Here is an 18345-nt window from a genome sequence, read left to right as displayed (position 1 = left end):
AAGGAACCTGGGAGAGGAAGCTGGAGTAACAGCGAGGAGAAGGGATGAGACATGGTGACTGCCAGCTGTCACCAACAGGTCAGCCTCCTCTTAGGAACCTCTTGCCTCTGATAGCTACTTGAAACACAGCTAGAGGGCAATGGGATCTCAGCAGGCTTCATTACACAGCAGTACTCAAGACACACACCATGTAACAGAACAAACCACAGAACAAAAAGTGAGCTCATGCAAAACCCTACTTTACCAGCTAAAGAAAAACATTATCAACTTTTGATACAGAATATAGCCACCTTCAAACATAATTTAATTACTTGTGGGCATAATATGAAACCTTATCTTAAATACAATAGTTTCAAAAAAATGCTGTTACAATATAAAACCACAACAAAAGGTGTGCAAATAGACATTTATATTGGCTAAAAAAGGCAGTGAGAGGAAAGGGCAAAGCATTCTAAAAAACAGCTCCTGAAGCCACTATTTACAATTCCGCTTTAACCTTTGATTACCAGTGTCAGGGGTGGGGGCGGGGGTGGCGGTGGGGTTTGGAGCCATCTTCCTTGGACCATACTTAATGGCTCTCATTGCTAAGAACAAGAGTGAGTAAAAGCTGCCAGCAAATTGTAGGCTTGGAAGGTTGTCACCTGGAATATGTGAATTTGGGTAAGGCCAGTCCTATAATTGCATATGGAACAAAAACTGTCCACAGCTCTAGTTCCTCAAATTCTCTCCCTTTATTCACTGTACGTCGTTATATTTGTAATTTTACTTTCGCTTTCGAAATGCCATGTTGTTCTGGAAACAAAGAAACACAGACTTAAGAGGGATACCTTTGTGAACTCTGTCCCTTCACTTGAACTCAGAAGTATCTGAAGTGTATTTGCCAATGCTGATTTATAGAATTCATCAGCACTGCAAAGACACAGTACAGCTTGAGGCTGCTGACCGGGAAAGGCTTCAAGTGCTTTTTACTTTTTGGAAAACTTCCGTACTTTGCACTCATTTAGAGTTTAGATCAGTAGTTTTCCGCCCATGGAGCACCCGGGAAGACAGTTTTGGGTATCAGCTAGGGTGCTCCTGGCATCTAGTGGGGAGTGACCAGGGGTAGTACTAAGCAAGCTGCATTTCACAGAACGACCCCCACCAGTGATGATCATGCCCTGTATGTCAGGAGAGCTGCGACTAAGAACGTCATTTTAGCTCAAAAGCTGTTATAGACAATCTCTCCTCCAGTTCTGTGGAATCACCTCAGAAAGTTTCTGTAGGATGTCATTCAGGTGAAGGCAGGTACAAGAGAGAAGGAGGCCTGTCATTGGATGAGAAGGAAGGATGGGCAGGAGAAATATTTTAGAGAGAGGAGGAGACTGGAGGAGGCAGGAGAAGCAGAGGAGAGAACATGGAGGCGGATGTTAAGATTCCTCTCTGCACATTTACAGGTTGTTATGAATATTCTTAAGGGGTGGATGTGTACAGGGTTTTTTGTGTCTAGATGAGCAAATTATATCTCATCAATTGGATCAGAGGTCATTGTGTTGTGTGTTCTTTCATAGGGCGATTTAAGTTAAAGAGAGTTTGTGGTGGTGGAGACACTGGGCCACCATGGAATTGGGATGTGTATGTCTGGCATGGTGGCAACCTGCCTTGACAACTAGATGGGCAGAGAGATTGTTGCCAGGCTCAGAGAGTAGCCATTGTCTGTGTGATATGGGATGGAGAAGAGCGGGTGAGACGCTTTGCTGACTGAGATGAAGTATCTACCAGCTATCTTGGGGCGCTGCAGTGCTTGACCTAGTGCAGGGGAGAAGACAGCATTTTTTATAATTTTACAGCAACAAGTTTCTGTGAAGACAGTGCTGTAAACATTTACAATTATTTCTGTTGAGCTGATAGAGGGTAGCAACCCTAATACTGACTCTTGAGAGAGGCCTTTCTGCTGAGAACCTCTAGCTAATTGACTTGTCTTCAGCGTGACATCTCTGTCTTGGTCTGGCTATACAGGTTCTCTGGGAACCTGTACTGGTCACACTCTGCCTCCAAACCTCACACCATTCTAATACCTCTACTTGATAAAGGTTGCATGGTCCCGTATCCTATTTATGTGAAAACATGTGCTACTGGGTGTCTATAGAAGAGAGCTTTGGAATATTTAAAAATTTTGTTTGAAAGTATGGATATTTTGTGTTTTAGCCACTGAGATGCTGGGCTCACATATTTCTTCCATCTAAAAATGGTCATTCTGGATAATGGTGTCACAGGTTTTCAAAGAAAATAACATACATCCAGAGCAGGGAAAGACATTTATCAAGACAGCCGAGTCCATAGCTATAATCAGAACAGGGGTTCAGTTGAAGTGAAGGGTGGGTTGTGCTTGTTTTCATGGAATAGCAGGTCCCGGAACTATCAGCCCAGGGAAGAACAGGAACCAAGATAACTGGGGATGGGGCTTGGAAGAAAGCTTTGGCTTCCAAGAAGTTTTACAGTATCAGAAGTTTAAAACAAGGTCTCAATTTCAGGATTGGGTTCTAAAATGCAGTGATGAGCTTTGGGGCCATTAAAGGCACGGAACTGATAGAAAAACGATCACAAGAGCAGTGAGCTCATCTTACTGGGCATCAAGCCCTCAGGAGGCTGAGTGTGATCAGGCAAATGAAGAAGAGCCACATGGCTCTCCAATCCCTTCCCTTCAGCACCTCAAACATCTTGTTCCGACACCGCATTGCCGTGCAATACATGGCCTAATAGTAGCTTTCTAAGTTCAGCCTTCGGCCCTGGTCTCTGCACAGGCTGATGTCCCTGTGCTGTTTTGGAGGACTTGGAGAATCTTTGTGGTATAAACTCTGCTTAGGGAAAAATCCACCTTGCTCCTACTTGGGTAATTGTTTAATTAATTTCTCTGAAGATTCGGGCTCTGTTTTGGGGGTGGGGCGGGTAGGGAGAGCGTTAGGAAGCCACATATCAGGGAAATCTCAGCTAGCAGTCAACAAAACCGTCTAGAAGGATGGGTGTTCTGAACGTTCCTGATGCAATGGAATCCTGTCTCTAACATTAAAAACTTGTCTTCTAAACGCAAATCAAATCTCAAACAACCAACGTAAAAGAACAAATGCTGCCTGCAAATCCACTCCCAACATTGTCCGCCGTGGGTCCAGCTGCTGGGAAAGAGGCATGCCCAGCTATCTTTGTGCTTCAGTGGGGCCTGGCTGGGTTTAGCTCAGGTGGTAGCGATGCTCCCCCCGTGTGATGTGGGAAGAGAACTCGTACCTGTCCTGGCTGTGATAACCACACATGTTACACTCAAAGGGATCCCGGAAGCCATGGCAGCCCATGTGGATGGTGTACATGACATGATCCAGGAAGAGCACGCGGCAGTGTTCGCACTTGTACACCTTCAGCTGCTCACCACTCGTGCTGACCACACGGAAGGCGTCCTGCGAGTTCTCTGAGGCTGCCCTCAGCACCTCGTAGGCGCGCTGCTCCTCCTTGAGAGCCAGCCCGTTGCGCGCATGCGGAGTGATGTGGTTGGTTAGGTAGATGAGACCGCTGCGCTGTTCCTCCGCGTTGCTCTCTGTATCCGTGGAGTCTTGGCAGCTGTTGCTTGGGGAGGCCTCCCGCTCTGATGACACGGACTTGGCCTTGGACAGCAGCAGCAAGTTCTCCACGGCGCTGTCCTGTGCTGAGTGGTTGGACCGTGGTGGGCCGTCTGAGGGGGGCTTGTGCAGCTGGTACATGGAACTGATGACCGGCACCACCTCGGAGCTACCAGGGGGTGTCTGCACCAACGGGCGCAGGGACTCAGCCCCCAGGTAGTTAATGGCATTGTTGATGGCCTGGTCCATCACGTGGGATGTCATCATCTCATCCTTCTCATAGTTGGCACTGTCATAGGGCATGTCTGACAGGCACTTGTCTCCTGTGGGAAGTAGACGGCCATGAGTGAAATCTACACCCAGGAAGGTGTTTTAGTGTTACAGCAGACAGGACACACCTGCCAGGGCTCAGGAGGGAGAAGGAGCCATCTTGCCCAGGGACTTACTATGCTAAGTTCTTCAAGAAAACCTATTTACCCATTAATGAATAAGAAACTAAAGATTATCCATTTCAGCTTAAACAGGGCATATTTCACAGGAGTAAATCCCATCTTTCATTAAGTATGATAAAGTTAATAGTACTATATTTAATTTAAATATTTTAAAAGTGTTCTAAATGTATACTGTTTAATGATACTATATTACATTTATCATTTTAATAATCTTAAAAATGTACTCAAAACATGGTTACATATTATTTACAATAACTGATATATTTCTTATAAGTATTTCAAAAGTAGATGGGTTCCAGTGCATGATGAAGTAGAAGGGATACTTAAACATAATTGTATGTATCCTTTCTTCATAATTAGCAGAAACAGGAAGCAGGAAATGGAGAAAATCTATTTGAGCAGGCTGTGAGGTGGGCACAATCCACTTACTGTTTACAAACAATTCTAATACTAAAGATGAACAGAACTGAGAAATCAGTAGTGCCCAGACCTGGGCCTCAAGAAGACTATGGTCTCCTGCTTAGCTTGTAGGATTCTATGAGCTCTGCTACTGTCTGGACCTTCGACGTCCCTAAGGGCCCATGTTTTCAGGTATTGTCCAACCTGTGGCTCGTAAGCTGGACGAATCCCAGGATAGCTATGACTATGGCTGAGCCCATTTTTAGATAACAATGTCCCATCAAATGTCAAAGAAGCTCAGCGTTTACCCAGGGACATGCTGCTGGGGGATTCTGGACTCTTTAGGGAAGAAGGGCCTAATAGGAAGACCTTAGATTCTGGGGACTATATTCGCAAAGGGAACCATGGAACTCTGACCCTCATATAGTCCTCTTTTGCTTCACAGCCACAAGACAAACATTTCGACTCTACAAGCTTCTTGTGCTGCCTTGCCACAGAGTAGCACAGCAGGGCCAGCCAATGCTGGTGAGGCATCCTCCAGGCTGTAAGTCAAGCCTCCTCTGTTTTACAGGTTGAACATCTCGGATTTTCCCCTATCGTAATGGAAAATCTGGCTAACACAAATCTTCCCTGGCACTGGTAGGAGATGAGACTAGATTTGGCTTCAGATAATTAGTTTTGGAGTAAAATGTTTTATAATGAAACAAAATGAATTTCCTTGAAGATTTATCTTCTTCTTTTTTTTTTTTTTTTGGTTCTTTTTTTCGGAGCTGGGGACCGAACCCAGGGCCTTGTGCTTCCTAAGTAAGCGCTCTACCACTGAGCTAAATCCCCAGCCCCGAAGATTTATCTTCTAAATACATTGGTGTGAAGTATAATATGAAGTCATGACCCAGATAGGAAGCTCTTTCAGTAAATCGACAGTCTATATTCCTGTTGGCAAGGGCAGTCACTGCGTACCCCCTTAGTGATGATAAGAAGGCACATGGAAGCCTACAGTTTCAGATGCATTTTTACACCTCACCTCCCACAATGCCTTTTCCCTCTTTTCAATACATCAACAGTGGGACTAAAGGGAAAGCCAGTGAGAATGGATATGTATCCTTGGGATGAATCCTTGGATACACACAGCTAGCAGGGGAGATACATGCTGAATGGTGATCTCAGACTCTATCCCCACCTGTGAAATCCCATGTGAAGGTCCATGGGACAGAGCTCTTGGGGCACAGGCAATGTCCAAGTGCAACTGGAATCTATATGATTGGAACATTAGACTACATTGATTTTATTCAAATAAAAAAGGGGCACCGGTAAAGGGTCTGAAGAAAGCGAACTGTCCAGCCACAGTGAGACAACGGACTGAGCTACAAGGGTGACCGGCTGCCCACAGGTAGGACCTGAAGGCAGCTGTTAGTATGGTGGAAGAAGGTGACCCCAGTGTCTTTCGTGCCAGCACTGAGGTCATCAGTTCATCCAAACTCTTTATCTACAGGGGGAAAAGTATCCTACAGTTCATAAATGTACCCATAGTCCTTGAAAAAAAACAAATCAGTGACTATTGATAGTAGCCCTGGAACACAGTCCTCCTGACTCAGTGTCTTTGCATTGCGTTTATTCATCTCCCTGGGTGTGCACCACACAACGGATTGGTTTCATTTACTTTCATCTCCTCGTGTCAGGAGCAACACATACTCTGACAATGGCATGTGGTGATCCTCAGACTACAGAAAGAAAACTTGTTAATGTCCATTTACATACTCTGGACAGAGCAAAAGCCACATGTAGTGGGTAGTAGAAACAAAGAAGGGATCTCTCTCCACTCAAGGGAGAAGGGTTTTTTTTTTTTTTTTAAATCAAGGTTATAACCTATCTCATTACGTGGGCACGAGGAACCCATTCTTGTATTTGCATCTCCTTTGCTACCAAACCCTAGCAATGGAGGAGGGTGTGGCCTAGTTATGTTAGCTGTACGAGTGTGTGATCTCTCACCAAAGCTGCTACTTTGCTGTTTCTCCCCAGAGTTGTGGTTCTGTGGTTTTCTAAGCAACCATTGAAGCCTGCTGTTTCAAGAATGTAATTTTAACAAGTGGGTGTTGAAAAGAAAGCAATATACATTCCAGATGAGTATGGTGTTACAAATCTACCCGTAAAATTTCTCTACCCATATGTGAAAAATTAAAAGCTACCAAAGTTCCCAGTGCTCCAGTGAAATCTATTATCTACCTACTCACCCACCTACCTACCTATCTAATCTAATCCATCCATCTATCCCTCCCATCTATCTGCCCACTCACCCACCCACCCTTCCACCCATCCATCCACCCATCCATCCACCTACCCACCAATCATCTACCCATCCATCCATCCACCTACCCATCCATCCACCTACCCATCCATCCATCCATCCATCCATCCATCCACCCATCCATCCATCCATCTTCCCATCCATCCATCCATCCATCCATCCATCCACCCACCCATCCATCCACCCATCCATCCATCCACCCATCCATCCATCCATCCACCCATCCATCCACCCATCCATCCACCCATCCACCCATCCATCCATCCATCCTCCCATCCATCCATCCATCCATCCATCCATCCACCCACCCATCCATCCATCCACCCATCCACCCATCCATCCACCCATCCATTCATCCATCCATCCACCCATCCATCCATCCACCCATCCACCCATCCATCCACCCATCCATCCATCCATCCATCCATCCACCCATCCATCCACCACCCATCCATCCACCCATCCATCCAATCTCTCTCTCTCTCTCTCTCTCTCTCTCTCTCTCTCTCTCTCTCTCTCTCTCCTATTTATTTACTTTACATTCATCTATCTATAACCAAGGAAAAGAGCAGAAAATTCTTGCCTGAGACTCAAGACAAAGCCTTGGGTAATGTCACTTCTAGAAACAGGTGAGATCAACAACATTCTCAGCGTTCCCTCCCAACCATCACACTGATAGAAAGAGTTCAAACGGGCTGAAATTTCTGGCCCCCTCTATTTTGATCATGGAGCGAAAGTTCTACCTGCAGGCAGCACATGGCATCAGAGACCTTAGCATGTGGCTGGCTCCCCTGCACAGAAGTAAAGGCCTTGAAGGGGAAGTGAAGCCCTGAGGTGTTCCTTGTGGAGACAGAAGGCATCATTTGCTGGTTTAAAGCTTTAACCAAATCTGAAAACTGTGAGAGAACTCTCAAAGGGGAATATTTTAAACAAAAGCCGTACTTGGCCTCACCTGAACTCTCCCAATAACATCGTTGGCATTCTTTCAGGATTTAAAAAAAAATCATAGTTCTCATAGGAAAAGTCTCACATACAATGGGAAGAAATGTATCTGAAATGTCAGTCAAGCCACATTAGATCAAGTAGAATGAGCAGGATCAAAAGAAATGCCATGGTTACAGGGAAAATATTTTTTTTGGCAAGAAAGGAAGTAAGACAAACCCATAAGTTCATCCTAGGGGAAAAGGAAACTTAATTCCAGGAAGAGGAGAAATGAGGCCTAATTACGTCATGACTTCATGACTCGGAGTAAAAAAAAAAATTTAAGTTCTAACTATTTTATTTTTTAGTATATGCAAGCAGTCAAATTTTGAAGCTATTCATAGGCAATATTTAAAAAAAAACCCAAAAACCAAAATAGAGAAGATTTTAGACCCCAAGCATTAAAATGAACCCCAATTCAATACACACTTAATACGTGAGTTAGAAATAGCAAACACGGGGTTGGGGATTTAGCTCAGTGGTAGAGCGCTTACCTAGCGAGCGCAAGGCTCTGGGTTCGGTCCCCAGCTCCGGAAAAAAAAAAAAAAGAAATAGCAAACACTAGAATAAAAATTGCTAGGAACTCAAAGCAGAGAAAATATAACAGTAAATAAACTAAAAAAGACAAAGAAATTAAAATAGCAAAATGCCAGCAGTCACGGGAGACTGGCACTCTTGGATAGAAGTCACAATGGATAGAACAGTTGGTGTTTACGAAAAGGAATGCTTCCAGAAGACAAGGAAGAAGAAAGGAACCTCCCACTTTTAAAGGCTTCATCTCATCTACAACATAAAACACCAAAGTGCTTTCTACCGAGAATGGTTGACTTCAAGGAAAGAACACTACATATTTCGGGAGAAAAGTAAAGCCATTAAAGAAAAGACTATCAGTTGAACTTGGCCCCTACACCATTCAGCGAGCTCTGCCATCAGGCGACAGGGAGAGATCTGTCAACGTCAGAAGGAAGACTGGTCTGAGGCCACACACTCCTGGGGTTATTATACAGAAGTGACAGGCGGACATCCTCAAAGTTAAAGCAGTGATGGGGATGGGATATCTACACGGGTGCTTGAACGTCTACTGAAAGTCTATTCATTGAGGGGATTAATCAAAATATACGGAAATGGTCCTAAGAGGCCTGGGTCTGATTCTTTCACCTGTTAAAATATACAGTGCTGAATATCTAAATTAACAAAAGAATAATGATTTCTGAATAGACTGTGGACAGAGAGGTACAATGTAAAAAATAAAAGCAATAGAAATCATTTTTTAAATATTTTTTTCCTGACAGTTATTCTTTCTAAAATGTAGAATCCCCTTTGGGAGTGAATATTTACTTGACGCTCCATTATCTCTTAAAGTTTAAGACCTGTTGAATATGCCGTGGTCACTGTGGACTTATTTTCTAGCAATACATGGGCAGAAGGGAAAGCGGTTGTAATCTTTCTGAGGTGGCACATTCAGGAACTTAAAAGGCATTTGCTTCACATCTCTACATTGTAATCCACCTATTACTAAACCTGTCCACTGAAATATACAAGTCATTGTATATATATCAACGATGATGTTCTTCTAATTTAATACTGGTAATTTCTGGATGTTGGATTTACTTATCTGAAAAACATCAGATACTTCTATCAAAACTCTTACTAGCTACCTATCATCTCAGGTACACGATAGATGTAGAGAGTAGCCTTTGAGGTCCATCTCTCTTCATTTTAGAGAGAAACTATGACACAGTAGGAAGGGTGGATAGGACTGTCATCACATAGCACCGAAAGGAAGGCAGACTCGAGAGTAGGAAGAGGCCCTAGTTAGTCCGTGAACTGCCAATCACCTCTGGGGAACACCAGCAGAGCACAGCTGCTGGGAGTCCTTCCTGGCACATTCACTTCTGCTATCCTGGTCCTCCTGTTCCCACAGTGCCACTTCCCCCTGTGTTTAACCTCTCCCCTGGAGACTGCTCTCCACTCTCCGTGTTGCTTCACCCGTTCTGTGAGTCCCTTTCACACAGAGCGTGTGAATCAATACAATGCCCATTCACTCAGGAGAGCCACGGTAAAAATTTCAGAGCCTCTATTTGGCTGGAAGTCTCCTGAAGCTTAAGGGCACCACAGACGCTCATCACTAAAGCATGTGGCATTCTTCAGGCTCCTAATCAGAAAGAGGAAGTCACACCCTGCCTCCTGAGGTCAGTTACTCTTCACAAGCCTTGAACATATTTGCTTCTTCATCTCTGCCAATCTCCCAGATAGCCCACCAGGCTCTCTCCATGGTTCCTGTCCTCTGCACCAGTCAGGGAGATGATAAGAGCCCTGCACCTCATACTTTCTAAAGCCCCAGCCACCCAACAACTGGCTCCTTGACCAAGATTCCCTCTATCTTTGTTCAGGAAATGAAATCTTCTTCATTCCTTTGGTTCAAAGGCTCACATACACAGAGACAAGTCTATGAACAAAATTTCCAATAAGTGGTATCTGTTTTGTTTTCTTTCCTCCTCCTCCTCCTCCTCCTCCTCCTCCTCCTCCTCCCCCTCCTCCTCCCCCTCCTCCTCTTCTTTTTCCTCCTCCCCCTCCTCCTCCTCCCCCTCTTCCTCTTCCTCCTCTTCCTCCTCCTCCTCCTCCTTTTCTTCTTTTTTGAAGATTTATTTATTTTATGTAACTACACTGTCACTATCTTCAGACACCAGAAAAGGGCATCAGATCCCATTACAGATGGTTGTGAGCCACCATGTGGTTGCTGGGATTTGAACTCAGGACTTTTGGAAGAGCAGCCAGTGCTCTTAACCATTGAGCCATCTCTCCAGCCCTCTGTTTTGTTTTCTAATGGTTTTTTGTTCCCTCCTTCTTCCCAACTCCTAGAACCTGACCTTTGTCTTTCTGCCTCAATGTAGGTGCACTGGTGTAAAGTTGTGTGTGCCACCAATTTTTTATTTGCACGTCCTCTGTAGCACAGCTTCCATGGGCTAGCCTTACCAGGATGGCATTCTTGAAAAAAATTACCTCAAACTCTGAACTCTTATTTGCCAGACTTGGCTTCGCCCTTCCTACAAACAGCACAGTAAGCAAGGGAAGCCATGGTTTCCTTCACCAACCCTGACCTCCATTTCTTTTTCACCAAAGCATTCTCTTTTGATTACTACTCATACTCCTGCCATCTCCCATTTCCGGGTAATTTTGACCCATGTCATTTTCATGTGTTAAGCTTCTGCTCCCATTGGGAACATACCTCTGCTTTCTGTGATTCTAAATCAGACCACATGCCTCAGTTTGACCCTCAACGACCATTACTGTTACAGTCAGAGCATCAAGGGACAACTTTACTCACTGCTTTCCAGTGGATAGTTGGGCAAAGCTGGGAAAATACACGCCCCTTCATCACGTCCCACTAGTCCCGTTCCAGACCCCAACACAAGCATAGTTATTTCTCCTTGAATGCCTAGACTCAATGACTCCTTCATTGCCTGTATGGCATGGTTCGGAAGGCCTGTCCCTTTCCCAAAGTCCACCTCAGCTTCTCAAACACTTTACCTTTTCTTTCTTGGACATAAGGTTTCCTTTCTTGACAATGATAGTAGCTGACCTTCATACTGATGGTTTCTAAAATTCTTTACATCTGTGGGGGTATTTTATGCCCCCAATTACTTTATGATACACATAAAGAATGGAACCTAGGCTTGGGAGGATGGGTCATTTCCCCCATGTTGTCTCCATTGAGTTAACTAGTGTCTCTGCTTTGACCTAAAGCCTGGCCCTGGGACTAGTGATGCCATTCAGGTGTCTGTCTCTACTTTCCTTGTCCTCGAAGTGTCTACGATAGCTAGCGGACACAAGGTTCTTGTCTATGATCTGCTATAGGCAATAGTACCTCAAGGAACAACTCGTTCCCTCTGCATTATTCCGCATGGTATCAAGGACGGATCGTGAGAGCAAGTCTAGCTTCCCCCTCACTGTCCTCTGAAGGGCTAGTCTCTATGGGTTCCTATTAGCCCTCACTATACTTGAGGGGAGCAGTAAATGAGCTTCTGGGGAAAATGTGATCTGAAACTCAGAAAGAATTGATCTAACCATTGTCAGAGTGGCCACAGAAGCATCCTACCAAAGGCTCCAAATGTTATGACCCTCTATCTAATTCCTGGGAAAAGGTTTGTCAGTTTGAAGAAAATTACTAGAAAGAAAATTCTATAGTGTTTAAGAAGTATTAAGCTTACCACTTCTTTTTCCAAAAAGGGAGGTTTTTTTTCCCTTTTCCACTACTTTCAAATAATTTTTATTGGAGTCTAGAACACCCACATAGTTCTATGTTAAGAGACAGCAAACATTTGACTCTTACCAAGAAATTTCTGAGGCATAGAGCTCTTACGTTTGGCGACGTTGCTGGCCAGCCTGTCCAGAACAAGGGACCTCTCTGCTCCTATCTTGCACAGGTCCTCTGCCATTTCGCTGTGGTTAGTTTCTTCCTTAATGACTAAAGTCAAAGACAGTTAGAGAGGCTAGTTTAGAAATGTTTGCACTTTGAGATACTGCCGTGTCTAGTGTTATCCGCACATTGGAAGGGTGCCAACAAGAGCTGTCTTCTCATCCTCCAGCCCCTGGCAGAACCAGCTACAGCAATGCCAAGGACTAGCCACCTGCTAGCAACCCATCCTCCACCTGTCCAACCCACATCATCCCTAAGACCAAAATAACAACCTGCTTGTCTACCCACCAAGGCTGGACTGCAGTGAATTAACTGTGTTACTTTGGCGGGTCCTTCGTCAAGACTGCCTTAATCCACTTTAACGACAACCACGAGAACGAAAGTATCATCAGGTCCAGAAATAAACAAAGGGTCTGAAGTGATAGCTGTCTAGGGAATGGTCCCCAGCCACACAGCAAATGCCTAGTGACCACGAAGCAGTCGCATAGGGTAGAAAGCCGAGCATTCGTTAAGGGAACTGCAGACACTCGGGTTAGTTCAACCCCATCTCCTTTCCTGTACCAACTCTCCCTGGTCATAAGTGAGGGTACAAGCTTGCCTCCTGCAGAGTCTCCTCTATCCTGACATCTAGTTTGCAAGGCAGGGGTCTCTAAAATATATAATTCCTTCACTCCCTGGGAGCTGAGAGTGTAAAATGATCAGCTGCTCCTTTTTAACCAGCGATCCCCGCACTGTTTCTGCCATGCGTGTTTCCCTTCTCAGACAGGCCATTGATTTACCACAGGTTTTTTTCTGGTTCTATCTGGTTTATCTTCATGCTACCCAAAGAGTTCCTTGAGCCATGGCTACATCTTCTTCATGTACCCCCTAGCCTTGCCAATATTTTAATTTTCTTCTGACAGGTTTTTATAAGAAATGGTTATCAAATGTTAACAAGAGGCACAGACATTTTTGTGTTAAAACCATGCTTAGATTTGGGTGGACGTTGACAATGGACCAGCCTTCATTCTCTCCATCATCTTCTACATCTCCCCCCTCCCCCTGCCCTGGTAGCTTCCTGCCCCTTAATCTGTACCGTGCGCGCCAACAGAATCCTTATGCATCTTACAGCTTTACCATAATAACCTGCATTTCTAGTCACATGCTACCCCTGGTAAACTACTCCTTTCAACAGTAAATTATGAGGGTGTCCTGTTAACTGGCTCAACACTCAGCCCACTCTGATTAATAGAAGGAAATACAGAAAGTCATAAAATCGAATTCTAGAAGTCACTCATACACGTGATTTTTTTTCAAGCTAATATGTTCATTTACATATCTTCCCTTCTCTGTGAACTAGGTTTAGTCACTGGCCCCGGTGCCCCATCTCTCAGGTGACACCGTACCGCGCCTCTGAGCCCAGTACTTTTCCTCTGTCCTTGGTGCATGTGAGGCCCAGGACAGTTCCTATGAAGACATCAGCAAAGTGTAACAGGCGTTCCCAACCTTTTCACTAAGGGAAAAACAAACCTTCCCTTATGTCTCTTGGGCTTACATCTCTTGAGTTGGGCAGTTTTAACTAATGCACCCAACCTAAATAGGTGTGCGGAGTAGTGAGGTGGCCTGAGGGAGATGAACGAGAACGGACATGTTGATTGGCAGGCTGGACACCGAAGTTCATTTCTGGAGCCTCAATGCCATGGCCCCTAACCCAGCGCTCATTGTGTATTTACAAGGCAAGCGTTGCAGGGGTCAAACAGTGAAATGAGACACGACCTGGGCAGTTACGGTTTGCAACCAGAGTGGCCCCCAAAGGTCTATATGTTGGAGGCCGTGGCTCTAGGATGATCCAAGTAAAAGTTGCTGGAAACCGTGAGGGGTGGAGTCTTGGGGGTAAGTCCTTAAATCATTGGGATATGCTTTCGATAAGGAACATAGGTCCCTAGCCTGTGTGTGTGTGTGTGTGTGTGTGTGTGTGTGTGTGTGTGTGTGTGTGTGTGTGTGGCTTGTGCGGATCCCTCTGGCAGGAGATTTCAGTGTACCTATGCTCTCGGCATGGCCTGAAATCTCTGAAGTTCCCAAACAGAATTGCCTTCCTATTATTCCTGGCTGCCTTGGACACCCATTACAGTGATGGAAGTTGGCTGACACTGGCTTGGGGGCATCTATGATCATCTCGAGTATCTCTATGTGCTATGAGTCAGAGGCAGGAAGAACCCAATGTCATTAAATGCGGGTGCCTGGCTCTTTGGCCATGCTGAGGTCAGGTTGCTACTTCCTGCGAGAGAAAATTCTCACTTCTTGAGAAAGAACTGGAGCATGAAGCCATCACTCTAGTGTTCTGAATCACTGACACCAGGCAGGACAAATTAGAAACTGATTCTCACTACAAGGTAGTACTCAGTATACACCCCAACACTCTTCTTCAGGCTCAGAACCAGTGCCTGCCAGGTCTTTCAACAACTTCTGCCCTCTTCCCAAGTGTGGATTCTCAAAGCCTAGTCTAAACTAAGGTTTAGTCCCAGCCCAGCAGTTCTTCTTCAAAGACTTTCAAGAGTAATTAGTTTTTTTTTAAAAGACTCATATTTTATCTGGACTTTCAAATACAAAGAAGCAATCACAAACGACACTACCCTAGCTTAGCTTGGTTATTTTACTGTTTCACTCGTGGTACTGGAGATCGAACTCAGGACCTCTTGCACACCAGGCAAGCTCTGTCATCACTTCCAGCTTCAGCCAATTCTTCTTGGTTTCAGTCCCCCCACCCCACCACTAAAAAAAACCCTAAACAACAACGACAAAATACCCCACAACACAGAATCTTAAAAGGCTCACTGCTGTGAAGGGAGGTCTTAAGACAGGTAATGACTGGTCAATCGAGAACTTGGAGAGGAGAGAAGCATCTGTCCACAGTGTCATTGGCCCATGCTATTGGATAAAAAGTTCCCCCTGTGGCTGAAAGAGGCCACAGAGACCCCTCCTGACCCAGGAGCTAGGAGGGGGAGGGGTCCAGCTCAGCAGGGAGCCTCAGCGCTTACCTGGGTACATGCCCGGGAGGCCCATGCTTTCCAAGTAGTTGTGGCATCGCTCTTTATGTTCTTCTAAAGAGCTTCGCTGTTTATAGCTCCGGCCACAATATCCACATTTGTGAGGCTTACCAACTGCAGAAAACACAATCGAGTTTAAGACTCCGATTAAAAATCGGCCTTCTGGGTAATGGGGATGCAAGCAATACATTTATAACAAAAAAAATATAAAAAATAAAAAGATGTACTCTCTCCAGAGCTATGACTATTATGGACTTAGTCAAGATTAACGGATTTTAAAAATGTGAATGCCCAGGTGACTCACTGATTGTACCAAGAATCGGTGACTTTTTTTTTTTTTTTTCATCTTAACCTATGGCACTGACTATCGAGCTCCTCTCTAAATCACTGAAGTGTGTCCTTTAATGGGGAAAAAGTCAACAATTGCCAAGCTCCAGTGTGGACAGAAACATGAGGAGAGTGCAGATTCACTGTGAGGGTAGGCTCTCCCCAGGCTGACCCATCTAATGAATAAGGGGAAAACTCCAGGGGGCCAAACCAGGCTGCTCAAGGTCTCTATGAAACTATGGCAGGAAAAGGCTTTAAAGGAATGGATATTTCTAAGTTGTATCTTTCTATACAATACGAAAGTATTTTACACTTGTAATACATACTCTCTCGCTTAAGAATATACAATATAAAAGCAGAGAATGAAGAGGGATCTGGATAATCCAAACTCATTTATCATGGAGAATATGCAATGTGTCTTGCATCGGAAGAGCTTATGGAAAGCCCCTGTTTTATCTGCAAAGAATAGGAGACAATGGAACTTCCTGATCAGCCTTGCCCATGAGAGCTCACTCCAATGCTCTAAGCATTCTTCGCCTGTCTGTTCAGAGTGGCATTCACGGTATTGTTCAATATGGTAGCCACCAGCCACATGGAGTTTCTGAGTTTGGCTAGAGGACTGACATTTTAGTTTTGTTTAGTTTTAATTTACTAAAACTTCAGTGCCACACATGGCTGGTGGCTTTCGTGTGGGCAGTGTTGTTCTACATGAGTTTAGTCCTTCTTGGATTCCTTGAGAGGTAATTTATGAGGAAAATAGCAAAGGGTCCATGTGATGGCAGTTTTTGCATACTTCAATAAAGACCCCCTTTTAGAGAAGTTCTCCAACCACTTTATGAGGAATATAGATGTTCACCTCAACATAATATTGTTTTCTTATGCTAAGTATGGTGAAAGCCATCCATCCAGGGGCACTTGGTACCTGGTCTAAGGCAGTGTTATTTAAATGCTCGCCCTAAGTGACCGGATGCTCTGAAGATGCTCTGAAGATGCTCTCATGGAAACCAAAGCTTCCTCTACAGAATCCGAAGTAGATTTCTACCTTACTTGATTTCATGGGCTGGGTGATTACCCTGCATGTATGTCTGTGCGCCACATGCTTCTTGGTGCCTGCCTGCACAGGCTGAAAGAGGGAGTTGGATCCCCTAGAAGTGGAGTTACAGGTGGTTGCTGGGAATCAAATGCGGATCCTCTGAAAGAGCATCAGTGCTCTAACTGCTGAGCCACCTCTCCACTCCTTACACATTTTTTTTTTTTTTTTTTGTGTGGAGACAGTGAAGTACCACAAATGATGAAATGTGGAACGAATGTTGCATACGGTTGCACATTTATACTCTACTGTCATAGAAATTAACACAGCATAAAGATATACCATATGTCCTTTCCTGAAAATGTTTTAATTTGGGTGATTTAGTGAATCCAACGGCCTTCCTGTGTAAGTGCCTGATTTTTCTCAGTATAGGAATGACTCTAATCCTGGAACACGAGAACCGAAGTGTCTCTAACAAAGTTTGTAGTTCCCAAAAAAGGATACCAACCCTGATAACAGCACCAAGTTCCATCACCACAGTGGAGTCTGCAGTCTCAGACCACACCAGGTACCCAGGAAAGCTATGGTGGACCCCAGCTTTTAACGGAAGTAGGCAGGGTCATTCATGCAGTAAGAAAGTTGGCTACCCTGGACTTTGCGGACCCAGACCAAAGTCCTGCCATTCTGGTCAAATTGCTTTGAAGAAGGAAATAGTGTTCCTTTTCTCCCAGAGCTCTGTTTGTTAAGGGCATTTTCAGACGACAGAGTCACCAACACCCCAGGTCTACGATGACAGGTCACTGGTGACTCTGGCAGAGATAATGGTCGGGAGCCCTCTGCCTGTTTTAGACAGCCACTCAAGTCATCAGCCCCATCGAGAGGAGGATACCACCGCACCTTAAACGCAAGGACTAAGCATGGAGGCAAAACGCAAAGCCCGGCACCAATTTCACAAGACGTCTTGCTGTCTCACAGCTGAAGGTTGGCCATGCAGGACAGATTTACACTGCAGACCAGCAACTGAAGGGAGCTAACTAACCCTGGTCGGGAAGCTACACTGGCTGCCAACCTGAGTGCATGGCGCCTGCCACTTGTGTTTAGGTGCCTTTCTCCTCATTCGCCTGCCACCTGCACGGGTCTGTGTGGCACTCCCTGCCTTGCATCGCCTTCGCCTTGTGTAGCAAATACACTCAGTGTTACCTCCGTCTCAGGAAGCCTTCGATGCTGCTCATTCCTTGTAGAAAATGTCTCCCCGGTCTGAGCTAGTGTCCCACCTAGGACAGGGAGGTGTCTGTCCCCTGACACCTCTGACTCACATGCTGCCTAGCAGGTCAGTTCCTCTGTTTCCTCGACAGAGGAACACCTTTCTCGGCAGTGCCAAGAAACTCACGGCTTTCTGCTGTACGGTTTCGTGAGTCACTGTCAGTCAGGTAGGGGAGTAGAGTACAGGGGAGATGACTCATAGCCTTTCCTCTCTATAGCTGCCCATCTGAAGGTGACCACTAACCAGAAAAACCAGCTCTGGATAAACACCTGTTAAAATGTGCTCCACTCCCATTGGTTTAGAGTTCCCCTAAAGCAAACTCGGCTTGGGCTTGACCGTGTCCTCCTGCTGTGAGAACCTCCTGATCCTTCAAACAGACAGACTGACTTTTCTTTCTGCTCCTGCAGGACCTCAGCACCCTACCGTGCCACACTCACATAGGATGCTGTTGGGGGGCTCAGGAAACATGGGGCCAAAGACATGGATGACTTGCACCATGAGATGCATCTGCTCTGTTTGGGAAGGAGATGAGCTGAGGACCTTCCTCCTGTCACTTA

The 18345-nt window shown here is 45.2% G+C and overlaps 1 protein-coding gene across 51 annotated transcripts in view; it reads right to left on the bottom strand.

Moving 5' to 3' along the window:
* Nucleotides 1–219: 219 nt before the first annotated feature.
* The window catches only part of Ikzf1 (IKAROS family zinc finger 1), an 88887-nt gene continuing 70761 nt past the window's right edge, over nucleotides 220–18345 (bottom strand). For 10 of the 51 annotated variants that reach the window (XM_087583475.1, XM_087583501.1, XM_087583499.1 and 7 more), the window contains 3 exons: nucleotides 15159–15281; nucleotides 12085–12189; nucleotides 224–3907 (listed from right to left, as the gene is read on the bottom strand). In XM_087583475.1, the coding sequence (XP_087439601.1) occupies nucleotides 3204–3907; nucleotides 12085–12189; nucleotides 15159–15281 (932 nt within the window). In that variant the 3' untranslated portion in view covers nucleotides 224–3203. 51 annotated transcript variants of the gene reach the window in all.

The sequence above is a fragment of the Rattus norvegicus genome, chromosome 14, assembly GCF_021556685.1.
Source record: "Rattus norvegicus strain SHRSP/BbbUtx chromosome 14, alternate assembly SHRSP_T2T, whole genome shotgun sequence".
Classification (NCBI taxonomy): Eukaryota; Metazoa; Chordata; class Mammalia; order Rodentia; family Muridae; genus Rattus; species Rattus norvegicus.
The sequence above is the reverse complement of the archived record's forward strand: the minus strand, read 5'-3'. Positions and strand labels throughout refer to the sequence as shown.